At 37.7% G+C, this 14,038-nt stretch overlaps 1 protein-coding gene across 4 annotated transcripts in view; it reads left to right on the forward strand.

Annotated features, from left to right (window-relative positions):
- ANKRD28 (ankyrin repeat domain 28) overlaps positions 1-14,038 on the forward strand; it is a 169,480-nt gene that overhangs the window by 112,473 nt on the left and 42,969 nt on the right. For all 4 annotated transcript variants that reach the window (XM_024747532.1, XM_024747541.1, XM_024747547.1 and 1 more), the window contains exons 5-8: positions 421-621; positions 2,311-2,398; positions 7,935-8,077; positions 10,651-10,863. In XM_024747532.1, the coding sequence (XP_024603300.1) occupies positions 421-621; positions 2,311-2,398; positions 7,935-8,077; positions 10,651-10,863 (645 nt within the window). The remainder of the gene's footprint in view (positions 1-420; positions 622-2,310; positions 2,399-7,934; positions 8,078-10,650; positions 10,864-14,038) is intronic.

Consider the following 14,038-nt stretch of genomic DNA (forward strand, 5'->3'; position numbering starts at 1 on the left):
ATATAGCATGTGGAATACTTTGGGAAGTAGTATGTTTAAATTTTTATATATTTAATGGCAAAGTGATAAATCTACTTTTTAAAGCTTTGAAAGTATAAATTAATTGTATCTCACCATCTAGAAAAGCAATATTAGTAATGAATGTTTTTGAAGAATATTTGTCAGTATTTCTTGTACATTTTGATAGAGACTGATTGTTGTGCCTTTATTTGGAGGATAGAGAAAGGGAATGTTTTATTTTGATGTATCTTGCATGGCTCTGAGTACTGCCTTTAGTTCAAGCTGTTTTGTTTTCTGGCTTGTTGATAGCAGGTTCTGCCAGAACTATTTTTATTTTCTCAAGAAATTTTATTTCCTTCATGTGTGTACAATTTCTAAAGCTGTTAACTCATTTGTCTTGTATATCTTCATATGTTTTAGGAAGCAGTTCAGGTACTTTTGAAGCATTCTGCAGATGTTAACGCTAGAGACAAAAACTGGCAAACCCCTTTACACATAGCGGCTGCTAATAAAGCTGTAAAGTGTGCGGAAGCTTTGGTCCCTCTGCTGAGTAATGTAAATGTGTCTGATCGAGCAGGGAGAACTGCACTGCATCATGCAGCTTTCAGTGGACACGGGGAGGTAAGTGGTATTCAGTTAGACAGTGATTCTCTCTCTCTGCGTGTGTGCCCACCCCCCCCATTATTAATGAACTTGCCTATTTTGCTCATTTTTATTTAATTTTGCCTTTTTCAAACCCTCAGACTTCTTTTCATGATAATTCATGATATATAACTTTCTCAAATTTAGAAATTTATTTATCAGATACAGCCCCTGCAGTTGAATTTCATGGTCAACCTGGGGAGACAAAGGACAACACTGCCAACTGTAACACAATGTGAAAAGTATGTTCTGTCAATCCAGGAAAAAATGTCTAGGAAGGTGGAACAGTTTCATTGTTCTCCCAGAAAGATGGTAGCAAAGGAAGGTGGAGTGTAGAAAACCTTTTTTTTTTTTTTTTTTGCGGTATGCGGGCCTCTCACTGTTGTGGCCTCTCCCGTTGCAGAGCACAGGCTCCGGATGCACAGGCTCAGCGGCCATGGCTCACGGGCCCAGCCGCTTCGTGGCATGTGGGATCTTCCCGGACCGGGGCACGAACCCGTGTCCCCTGCATCGGCAGGCGGACTCTCAACCACTGCGCCACCAGGGAAGCCCAAAAACGTTTTCTTATAGTTTATTTTGAACATTTAGTCAAGAATTCTTTGATGACAGACCATCAAAAGAAAACAATTTAAGAAAATTAATATTTAGTTATCTTATACAAGGAGTATTGGTTAATGTTAAGTGTGCCATAGCAAAGAGTGGGGTTTATGTATGTACATGGAAGACTTAGGAAAGAATGAGACTCAGAGTTAGAAGAACCTTTGAGGGCAGCTTGTCCAGTCCTTCATTTTTGTTGCAGACACAGAAACTCAAAGTAAGTAAAAATGGTGGTCCTACTGTATAGCAGAGGGAACTATATTCAATATCAATTCTTTTCCTGTAATAGAAAAGAATCTAGAAGAAATATATGTATATATAAAACTGCATCACTTTGCTATGTACCTAAAACATTGTAAATCAACTATACTTCAATTTTTTTTAAAAAAGAGGTAAAGTGACATTCCCAAGATTCCATGGCTGAGGGCTAGTCACTGCAGTGCTGTTTTCACTGTTCTTCTCGGCTTTTGCAACATAAAGAATTCTTGTCTCTGCTGCAGTTCAGGTCACTAGATGAGTCCCTTTTTGACATCTGGAATGCCCTTTCTAATGGGGAAACTATTGTAAATATGCTTGAACCTAATGGAAATGACTTTTTTTGGTACATTTTGAGGTAAGTAGACTGTGCAGTGACCTTCAGGTCTAATCATATTACGGACACTGCATCTGTGTTTGAATTAAATTTAAGCCGTTTCTGGGATCAGAATGCACTTTGAATTTTAATAACACTTTGGGCTATAAAAAGGAATAAAACCTGTTGTTAAATACTCTCCCTTTAGACTTTCCAGATTTGTGCTTAGTTGTTCATAAAATACCAGGACACAAAGTGGCATCTTTAAAAAGATGCTGATGCCTGACTTCAGTAACCACCATAGTGAAACCTTTTTTCGTATATTGTCCTGTTGTTTATTAAATTATGTTAAAGCATCTTCAGTATATAGTCTTATCTTTCCTTTCTACAAATGCAGAAATTCGGCGCCAGAGAGCTTGAGATGAGTAGTTTTCACGATGGATATTCATGAACAGTTCTGCTTCTGAATGTTGATGAAACTGTGTTTATTTTTATTCCAGATGGTGAAACTACTCTTGTCTAGAGGTGCCAATATTAATGCTTTTGACAAGAAAGATAGACGTGCTATCCACTGGGCAGCATATATGGGTATGTGTATTTTAAATTTATTCTTTGACATTAAGTATTAAGGAAAAGTTGGACATTTCGTTCTTGCGTTTGGTATAACATGTCTTTTGGGGTAGTGAGCAGTTGCACCATATCTGAGTTTGCTGCCCAAGTGGAACCAGCCTGGCAGTTGGGGGAGGTTTGCCAGGACAGGAGTATATTAGGTCCAGTTCTCCTGAAAGCTGTTTAAAATTAATTGTTTACTTTTAAAGGGAGAGATGTCCTAGACACAAGTTTGGGATACAGAGTTTAGATTGGTGTTTACTAAAAGCCCATTCTCATACCCATCCTGAACCCATCCTTGTTTGTATGGGAATATTAAGGTAGAAGTTGTGAAGATGTATTAAGAAGCCTGTTATCTTGTGCCAAACACTGTGTTAAATAGGCATATCACGTTTGATTTCTACCACAGTAAGAAACTGAGGTTTAGATATCAACTTTTCTGCTTTTAACATTCTTGAGGGAATTCCCTGGCAGTCCAGTGGTTAGGACTTCTCGCCTTCACTGCCGAGGGTGTGGGTTCCATCCCTGGTTGGGGAGCTAAAATCCCACAAGCTGCGCAGTGTGACCAAACAAAGAAAAAAAGGATTCTTGAAAAGTCTTAGGATCTGCACAGTTGCAGTTTGAAACTAACAGAGCTCATGGGAAAATGGTCCTGAGGCAGACTGCTTAAAACCTACGCAACTCCACGAGCGGAGCACTAACGAAAGCATTAATGGGTTTTTGAGGTAACTGGGACAGCCAGGGAGGAGAAAGGTCAGGCTTCCACAGGATACTTTAAAACGCACAGAAAGAACAGAGCAGAGATGCTGGCCTGCAGGCGCTAAGACCACGCAGGTCGAAGTGGATCTCAACCTGCTGCAAACCTTGCAAGTCCCATAGGGCTAGGCTGTGCCTCTGGAAGACAATAGAGCTGAAGAACTCCTTTCTTTGCAGCCATGGAGCTCAGGGCTTTTTCTTTTCCTCCCAACAGTCTATTCTGCTTCTGCTCTTCTTGCTCCACTGACTTAGGAAAAATTACATGGACTGACGGACCACGTAGTGCTGGTCTCATTCCCATGTGCCTCTCATACTGACTACAGAGACAGTCTAGCCCCTCTTCTCACAGGCATAGCTTATCCTCACTACTCCCTACCTTTGCTTTTGTCTTTTCCTAGCTCTCACTTAAAATTCAAAGGTTGATAGAAGATTATTAATTTTAAAAACTATATAAAATTGTAAAATACAAAAATGTAAGAAACCAAATGAACTCAAACCAGTTGACGGTAACCCCAAGGTCCAGGAAAATCCTTTGCCCATCATGGAAATAACTCTTGGGCTCTTGGTGTTTCTCTCACACCAAAGGTTTGTGCCTCTAGTTATGTCATGGGCACTTTTCTTCTGTTAACTGAAGGTAAAACATCCAGAAGCAAGTCTCCTGTGGTGTCCTAAAGTGCCCTCCTCACAGCCTGTAGGTTTTCTGTATTTTAAGTCTTGGGGATTTTTCTGAATATTCTGGAATAGCTTATTCTTGACGGTTCAGGCACAGATAGTCTGTGATTTTAAACTATATACCTTATATTGAAAGGTTCACACATTAAGCAGAGGGTATCAGGCCTTTTATCTCCAAAGAATTAAACTTGGCTAAACAGCTGTTTTCATAAAATTGAAGGCCAAGGAATTTTGTGGGTTGCCTCTAATTGAGCTCCCAGAGTAGCTGGGTGTGTATATCTCAGAGGCCCTTGGATGGCTTTGTTTTCCTTGATCTACTAAATGTCATTTTTCAGGCCGATTGTGGATTGTAAAAGATATTCTGTATTTCTTGGACCTCATAGTCCATTTAATTTTTGAGCATAAACATTCAGAGATTCATAATTTTCCTTTCCCTGTCTCTTCCTTCCTTTAAGCTTGGAAAAAGAGGAGTATTAACACACAGTTTCTAAAACCATTCAGTTGTTTTAGGTGTTCAGGATTAAAAAGGAGCTAAATATATGAAAGTAGGGAGTTACTGCCTGGTCTATTAAGACAGGCCTTAAGTCCAGGTCATTGACGCCTCTAGAGAATCTGCCAATATTAGCCTAAGAGACATTACATTATTGCATTACATGTCTTCTTGTAATTTATTTCTCACAGGCTTCTGTATTTGCCCTGGCCTTCTGTCCCCTGGTTGAGGCTACCCTTACTTTTCTGTTAGGTTCTACCTCTTATACTTATGCTATGATTGAATCCTGTTTATGTTCCCCAGCCCCACCTCTGTCCCCAAATGAACTGATCATTTTTCCCTCCCTACGCTGTGTTTGCTCCTACCATGAACCGTCATTAAGAATCCATTTACTGTTACTGATGAACCTAGTTACAGGGCAGGAATAAAGAGGTAGACATAGAAAATGGACTTGAGGACATGGGGTGGGAGGGCGAAGCTGGGGCGAAGTGAGAGTAGCATCGACATATATACACTACCGAATGCAGAATAGTTGGCTGGTGGGAAGCAGCAGCATAGCACAGGGAGATCAGCTCGGTGCTTTGAGATGACCTGGGAGGGTGGGAGGGAGGCTCAAGAGGGAGGGGATATGGGGACATGTGTATGCATGTGGCTGATTCACTTTGGTGAACAACAGAAACTGACACAGTATTGTGAAGCAATTATACTCCAATAAAGATCTGTTTAAAAAAAAATCCATTTACTCATTCATCTTTTCTGTTGCCTTCAGTGCTTTTAGCAATATCCAGTCACTTTTTACCTCAAAGTACCTTACTGTGATGACTTTGACATAGAGAGTACTAAATAAATATTAATTACCTTGATAAGCAACTCATTACATTAATTCTTCTTAAAGCAATGCATAATTTGAGTTGATGTGAAATGGTGTTTTTCTTCTTACTTTCCTTTCCATAAAAACTTGTGAGCATAGCTCATTTTACTTTTATTAATACATTCATGACAAAAGAAAAATGTAGGGAATTTTCCAAATTCCTGACAGATAATGATTACATTTATCAAATTCACGTTGCATGGATATAATTTTTTTAAAGGAGTTATTGACTACAGAATTACCATGCATGTCTGCTGTCTTCTAAAAATACACCCATATGAATTGAATGAAATCTAGTCTCCTTGGTAGCATCGTTCTATAAATTGATAAGGAAAACACATACGTATTCTGGCTAGGTTCCACCTTGCTAGAACAATATCATTTATTTCACTCTAGAACTTTCTTCCCTTTTTTCTTTTAAATAGGTCACCCCAAACTGGCTATGGAAAGGCCCCTTCTTCATGTTTTCAGTGGTCCGTTAAAGGAATTTTTACATATTTCAGAAATGTGATTAAATAAATATTTGTCAATTTTAAGATTGTAAATTTCCCTATGCATGGCACCTTTTAAAAATAGGGCTTTATCGGTCTCAGGAAAAGTTCACACTTCCTGGAATCTACATAATTAATATGATCTAAGTCATTTACTTAGAATGATGTGTTGGTTTTGGACAGTTTTTCCATTATGTTTGTATAATGGGCCTTCTAGTCTTAAAAATCAGGAGAATTTGTTTCTTTTTGGCATATTTAGTGAATAATATGCATTTGCCCGGTTTAAAAAAGCTATATTTATGCGTGAGCCTCCTGGGCATTATAAGTCCTGGTTTTTAATACATTACAGTAAACCCAAGTAGTTGTCTTTCTAGAGCCATAGATCAGAGAGTAATGTGTAGTGAGATCTTTTGTACCAGTTAGTGCTCTTATATGATAGTCACATTTAATTTGGCATCTAATGATTTGACAGATATTCTTTTGATTTTTTCCTAAAAATATAGTAGATATTTTTCATATTGAAATGGGGAAAAGACAGCTGAATGTATCCACTTTAATTGATAATTTATATATATGAACAACTATATCTACTTGATTCTTTATGCATCTTGTAGACTCCTTTTTTCAAGGGAGCAAGGCACTATGTTTGAAAGTCTCATTTTTATAGTTATTTACTTTATATACTCCTTCCCTATGAGGGGTATTAAAAATGGCATCATTAGCAACTCGTTTAATGTAACATATTTATTAGGTACCTATATTGTTTGTAATACACCAAGAAGTAGAACATAAGAGCCTATGATATTTGCCTTTAAAGATATATATATTTGGGAACTTAATACATAAAAGTAATTAAAGAGTTTGTTAAATAATGATTCAAGTTTAAGATACATCACAAAGTATTATTATGTATGCTTATTAGATAGTATTTACAGGTACATTGTGCTTTTGGCCACGTAATTCTAGGCAACTAGAAGCCTTAAAAAGACTTCTAGGGGAGATAGGAACTGACATGACCTTCTTCGAGGATTAGTAACAACGATTAGAAAGAAACGTCCAAGCAGAACATTCTGTACAACGTAGGAATCAGTCCGATGAACAAAGGCACAGAGGTGGAAAGGCTTTTGGGAGGAGGAGAAAGTACTGTATAATCTAACGTGACAAGAAGTGAGGAGATACGAAAGGAGAACAGTGGTTCTCCCACCTTCCACCTGGCCTCCTTATGTGGTTGGGTAGGGCCTGAGACTAGTTCTGCCTAATGAAAGTAGCATCCCCTGTGGACCAGAGCATTTAATTGCTGGTGTGAGACTGTAGTCTGTTGCCCTTTCTGGCACAGTGACCAAGCTGCCTTCAAATTGTGTCAGCTCCATGAATCTGGATCCTCGCGTGACTGAGCAGAGCCCTCTGGCCAAGCTATCATAATGCTAACAAGAAATAAAACACTAATTGTTTAAGCCACTGAGATTTGGGAGTTGGTTGTTAACCACAGCATGTATAATGTAGCCCAGGGGTCCCCATCCCCCAGAACCGGGCCACACAGCAAAAGATGAGCCGCAGGCAAGCCAGCCAAGTTTCATCTGCCACTCCGCATCCCCCGCATAGGGCTGAACCATCCCCCCCATCATTCACATTACCGCCTGAACCATTCCCGCCCCACCCCCGCCACGTGGAAAAATTGTCTCCCATGAACCCGGTCCCTATTGCCAAAAAGGTTGGGGACTGCTGACCTAGCCTATCCTGATTGTTAAGGCATCTGGTGGAAATAATAAGGGAAAAGAAGTTTTTAGCTGCGTGTTCTAAAGACCTGACATTTTTTAAGAAATAAGCCCAAGTCACTCCCAGACTTCCACGTAGGAGAAGATTCTACAACATAAACTAATGTCTTACGTTAGACATGAAAAGCTAACTTAAGAACTGGAGAATGTATTAAAACAACCTTGGAAACAACAAGATCTAGGTAAAAGGAGGATTGCAGGGTTATCATTGGATAAAACAATTAAATGTATTATTTTCAATTATTAGTTACCTCTATCAGCATTTATCAAAATTATCCTGAATTCTTATTTTTTTCTTCTATCCTCTCTCTGGTTATAATGTGATTAATTGGTGACTTGTCATGCATTATCTAGTTAATTTGTATTGTATTTTTACCTGTCTTTAAAGATATTCAGGATTGTATTTCATGTTTTCCATACACTCATCTTCTTGTTTTTTTCTTCATAAACACATTTTCAGGTCACATTGAAGTAGTGAAATTACTTGTGGCACACGGAGCTGAAGTGACATGCAAGGACAAGAAGTCTTACACACCTCTCCACGCAGCAGCCTCTAGTGGGATGATCAGCGTAGTCAAGTACCTTCTTGATCTTGGGGTTGATGTAGGTGTACAGACTAAGCAGTACAGAAGAATGGAGCATTTTGTGTGTTCGTGATTTTGTTGTTGGCAGAAGTTATTTCAAATTTAAAAGATGATTTCTTACAATAAGATTTTTGTCTTTTAATAGTTTTATGTTTATAGTCCTTCACGTAATATACAGTGCACTGATGTCTGACCAAGTCATGAAGTTAGTCAAATGTATTAAGAGGTAAAATATATTCCAAAGGTGAACGGTTGATTGACAGAAGTTTTTCTTTTCCATCACATTCTAGGCCCTGTAGCTTCATTTCAGCTATGGAAACCAGCAGATCAGACATATTTGGATTATTTTCCTAAGTGGCTGGGTTATTGTTAGTATTATTTGCCCAGTTTGTCTAATATTTCCTTTAAATGACCGTAGCTGTTCACATTACAGGATATTGGCCAGAGGCAGGCAGGAAAACTAGAGGCCTTTGGCCTATTAGCTGCAAGTGTTCCTTACTGTATGATGTCTTTGGTTCAGAGGGGTTGCTCCTTCATCTGAATATATTTGATTACGGAACTGGGATAGCTAAGAATACCTGGAACTCCCACAGTCCATCCTTTAGGCACAGTTCTGACAAACTCATCTGGTCTTTAAAACACAGATGAAAAAGCAGCCAGGTAGAAGGAGAGAGGGAGGTAGTTTAGATCAGCTGCAAAGACAGAAAGATAGGTGGTAATCTGGTTGGACAAAGAATACGTGGCAGAACTGTGGAGCTGGATAGCCTATTAATTTAATTTAAGGACTTTGTGAAGCACTTAGTTATTGAAAATGTAGGGATCAAAAATTCAAGCACATTGTTAGGTAGAAGCTTGTAGAGTGCAAACAGATGAAAGTTTTATTTCAACTCAGCACTTCCTGTAGCTCTGTTTCAACGGGGTGATATAATGCCTTAAGAGACCCTTGATCTAGATAAATGAGATAGCCTTGTTTCTGATCACTGTTTCAAGTCCATTCTGGTGCAATTTTTAAAGCTTATGTTATTGACAGCAAAATTATAAGCTCTGGTGAGAGTGTTCTTCAGAAAAAGTGGTCAAACTTAGAGCCATTTAGTGACATGTGGCCTCCAATTGCATGACTTAGTTTCCTAGAGCTGAAGTGAGTGACTTAAAACAATAAATTTAATCTCTCAAAGTTTTGGAAGCTCCGAGGGAGAATCTTTTCTGTGTCCGCCAGCTTTTGGTGATGAAATCTAGATAACTTGACTAAAGTTAAGAGTTGCTTTTTCACTTCCTCTAATTTCTGTTACCAGAGATGTGAGAAAAGAAAATGTTAAATAAAGTTGTGATAAGTTGGGGCCAACCACAAGGTTAGAGGGCACAGTCTCCACACAGGACTGACTTCAGTTTTGATGATTCACTAGAAGGACTCCAAAAACTCACTGCAAGCTATTATACTCACAGTTATGGTTTATTATGCAGAAAAGATACAAATTAACATCAGCCAAAGGAAGAGACATACAAGGCAGAGTCTAAGAGTATTCTAAACACAAAGCTTCCATTGGCCTCTCCTTACAGAGTTAGGACTCCTTACTCTCCCAGCATCAGAACGTGACATATGCACATAGTATTGCTAACCAGAGAAGCACTCCTGAGCTTTGTTTTCAGAGTTTTATTGGGCCTCCACTACATAGGCATGATTGATTGATCAAAATTGCTCATATGGTTGATTTCAGTCTCCAAGTCCACTGATACCAGCGGACCCAAAGCCCCTCCCGTCCATCACATGGTTGGTTTATGTGGTGTGGTTGGCCCTGCCCTAAAGACCTTCTGTGCCTGCTCCTACTCTCAGGTCCAGGGTAGCCAGCTCAGCTGTCAGGTGTGCCATAGATGACCTCCCAGAAGACAGGAGCGAAAGTACAATTCTTTACCACAGAAAAGTTATGTAAACTTTAAAATATTCATCCAATATATTTTTTAAGAAATAGAAAGATAAAGAAACTTCAGTTACATGAATTATTTCTCAATGTTGACTATATTTTTTGAGCATATTCATTTTGGTAAAATGTCAGTATGTAGGCTGGAAAATATCTAAAGCCCAAGTTTGTTGCAAAAATGGATTAAATAGAAAAGGATGTCAGTAATTTAAAAAAAAATCTTTCTCTCTACTAATCACCAACTTTATTAATCTTTTGTCACTGTAAATAGCAGAAAATATGCGTGTTTTTCAATATGTGTCAGAATTTTCAGTTTGTGTTCATTTTTCATGATTCTTAGAATTAATTCTGTGATTGTCCCTTACCTAGAATGCTTTTAAAAATATATTATTTGTTTTCATTTTCCTAAAATATCTCTTGGAATCATTCAGTTTTGTCATGAAGTAGACATTGTATATATAAGTTATGTTCCCTGAAGCTACAAAATCGTTTGACACCAAAATGTTGTTATGTTCATTTTTTTTATTGAAGTTTAAGATTATAAGCCATATCTGTGTATTTATCCCTGTTTGTTTCTCACTTTAATAATTAGATTTCAACCACAGTGTTGCTAAAATAGCTCACAACGATAATTAGGAAGACTGCTTTAAGACTGACAATTTTTTTCTTCCAATAGATGAATGAACCAAATGCCTATGGAAATACACCTCTTCATGTAGCCTGCTACAATGGACAAGATGTTGTCGTGAATGAACTTATAGACTGTGGTGCTAATGTAAATCAAAAGAATGAAAAAGGGTTTACTCCTTTGCACTTTGCTGCTGCATCAACACATGGAGCATTGTGTTTAGAGCTTCTAGTAGGCAATGGGGCCGATGTCAATATGAAGGTATGAAGTAATATCAGAATCCCTATCTAGTATTTAGGAGTTCACTGTAGTATCAGTAGCTACTAAAAAGGAGTGAATTACTGATAACACACAGATGAATCTTAAAAATACTATGCTGAGTGAAAGCGTTACACAAGAATATATTCACTATTTCCATTTATATAAGATTTTAGAACAGACAAAATTCCAGTTATATGGGGTTCCAGACGCTACAGTTGGGGAAATAAAAAAAAGAGAGAGAGAACAATTGTTGCCTCTGGGAGGAGGGATTGATGAAAAGGGGGTGTGGGGGAACTTTCTCTGTGGTGGTAATGTCCTGTATTTTGACAGCTTTGTGTTATATAAATAAGTGTTAGTCAAAACTCATCAGGTGGTACATTTTTTGTATGTCTCATTGCATGTAAATGTTCCCGTAGAAGGTTACAAATCAAACAAATACTGAACCCTAGTTAATGATATGCATACCAAAGTGTTTAGAGGTAATAGGTAGTGATATCAGCAGCTGACTTTAAAAAGCATCATTTAGGGACTTTCCTGGCGGTCCAGTGGTTAAGACTGCACGCTTCCACTGCAGGGGGCACAGGTTTGATCCCTAGTCTTGCATGCCACGTGGTGTGACCTACCCCCCCCCCCAAGAAAAAAGCATCACTTAATTGCACGGGTGGGTAGAGAGATGGATGTATGATAATGCTCACATAGTAAAATGTTAGTGGTAGACTCTAGGTGGTAGGTATGTGGGTGTTCACTGTAATATTCTTTCAACTTTTCTGTTTTGAAATTTTTCACAGTGTTAGAAAAATTAGAAGACTGATACAGTGTTTTACATATAAGAATAGTTGCTTTTTGGTTTTTTGGTCATTCGCTTCCAAGAGTGAACATTTGAATTTTAGAAATATGTGAAAATTCTGGAGCCAAAATATACATACCTTTACTGCATAATTCTTTGGAAATGCACATGCAACCAGTTTTGCACATAGCTACTTCATAATGTATAATCATCATTTTATATTTTCCAAGATGCTTTCACTGATTGCTTCTGTATTAATTTATTAATTCATTCTTTGAGCACTTGCCAAACCATGTCTTGTGGTGTAAAGAAAAGAAAACCACAAACAAAATTGAACCGTTTAGGATTAGTAAAAACATTTAAGCTTCAAATGTTGTCAGAGCTTTCATTGCATAAAATTTCAGCTTCTATTGTAGGTGTGATGAGCCAGTGTCTTTCAGACTGGTAGAGAAAGGAGTCCATTTTCTTACCTGTCTAACTTTAGAAAATCCTTTAACGATGCCACTGACCCACTCTGACAGCTGTAGCAGCAGCAAGCCCATCTATAATTAGGTCGTTGCTCTAAATTGCCCCTTGCCAGCTAAAGGACAAAATTTATACATATCAACTTATGGAAGGAAAGGGCATGAGCTATCATAAAGAACTCCTTTCTGGTTAAAATGTCTCTTTTACGAATATACATTTAAAGCTTTCAGTTCTCAATCAAATCACCAACTAAACTAAAGTTTTATTTTTAATAATTTAAATAACTTCTAAATATTTACTGATAAGTTCAAACTGCTTATTTTGATTTGAAGAATTCCTGCTGTTTGGATAATCAGTGCCTAGAAAAAATATCAGAATTCTTGTGGGGGTGGGAAGTTAGTTACTTGTTTCCTCAAAAGCCTAGTAATATTTCTTAATGAAGAGTTTTTCAAAATAAAAAATTTGAAATTATCTTCATATTCTTCAAACGAAAAGATCTCATCAAGTAGTTTTAGTCTCTGTGAGACCCCTTTATGATAAAGGGGCTGTAGTTAAAATTATCTTTGTTAAATATTAAGTATCATGGAATAAGAGGCTTACCTATATCATTAACTATTATGCATTTTTTAGTTTATATGGGGCTGGGTAAAAATTAGGCTTTCTATTTTATACAGTGCCATTTAGACATGACTGTTTACTATAATTTGAAGATAATTAATCACTTGCTTCATGTCATTGCCTATGTAGCTGACTCTAGTACCTATGATTATTTTTAAGTCTGTATTTTCTTTTGAAATGTTGAGATGAGAATCAGTTCTACAAGAGGGTCACTTGTAGTATAATGCTTAGCAGTGGTCTTATTTGAAGTTACCTCCCTAATGATTTAGAAAATTCAGTGGTAGATTTTACACATGACAGGGGAATGTTTTAGCAAAACAGTTAACATGTGGTGGTTAAGTAGATTTGAAGACAACAGACCATGATGCTGGTTTAAAAATAGGTTTCATAAAAGTTGCTTTAATTTTGTCTAAGGACGTATGACATCCTGCTGATGTGCAGTTGCCCAGTTATCTTACTGCCGAGTTCCATTGAAACACACTCCCTAAGTTGTTGATGACTTCTGAGGTACCGTCCAACTGACATTATGTAAAAATTGTTGATAGCAGTGAGTTTTCAACGCATAAGAATTTGCATTCATTCAAGAATATATCTTGGTTCCTGACACTATGTTTCCTGTATTTGTCAAATCGATGCTTATCGAATTATTGTTTGACTAACGAGTTAAGGCTTTGACATTTGCCTTGCAAGAAAAAGATTACAGTTGTTGACCCTCAAGTTCTCCTTATCAAGGTACCTTTCTCCTTCATCTTTTCCTCCCATTCCATTCTCTATTTTGATTTTTCTGTCCTTGATCAGGTTGTGGATGACTAGAATTGGAATGTGAATTTAGATTTGTAATTATTCAGTTTATAAATTTTTTGATTGGTTGTCCTACAGAATACTACATAGAAGTAAAATGAATGGGTTTTTTTTACATATTTATTAGAGTATAATTGCTTTACAACAGTGTGTTAGTTTCTGCTTTATAACAGAATGAATCAGTTATACATATACATATGTTCCCATATCTCTTCCTTCTTGCGTCTCCCTCCCTCCCACCCTCCCCACCCCACCCCTCCAGGCCGTCACAAAGCACCGAGCTGATCTCCCTGTGCTATGCGGCTGCTTCCCACTAGCTATCTACCTTACATTTGGTAACGTATATATATGTCCATGCCTCTCTCTCGCTTTGACACAGCTTACCCTTCCCCCTCTCCATATCCTCAAGTCTGTTCTCTAGTAGGTCTGTGTCTTTATTCCTGTCTTACCCCTAGGTTCTTCATGACGTTTTTTTTTCTTAAATTCCATATATATGTGTTAGCA

This window comes from Neophocaena asiaeorientalis, unplaced genomic scaffold (assembly GCF_003031525.2).
Source record: "Neophocaena asiaeorientalis asiaeorientalis breed wild unplaced genomic scaffold, Neophocaena_asiaeorientalis_V1.1 scaffold33, whole genome shotgun sequence".
Lineage (NCBI taxonomy): Eukaryota > Metazoa > Chordata > Mammalia > Artiodactyla > Phocoenidae > Neophocaena > Neophocaena asiaeorientalis.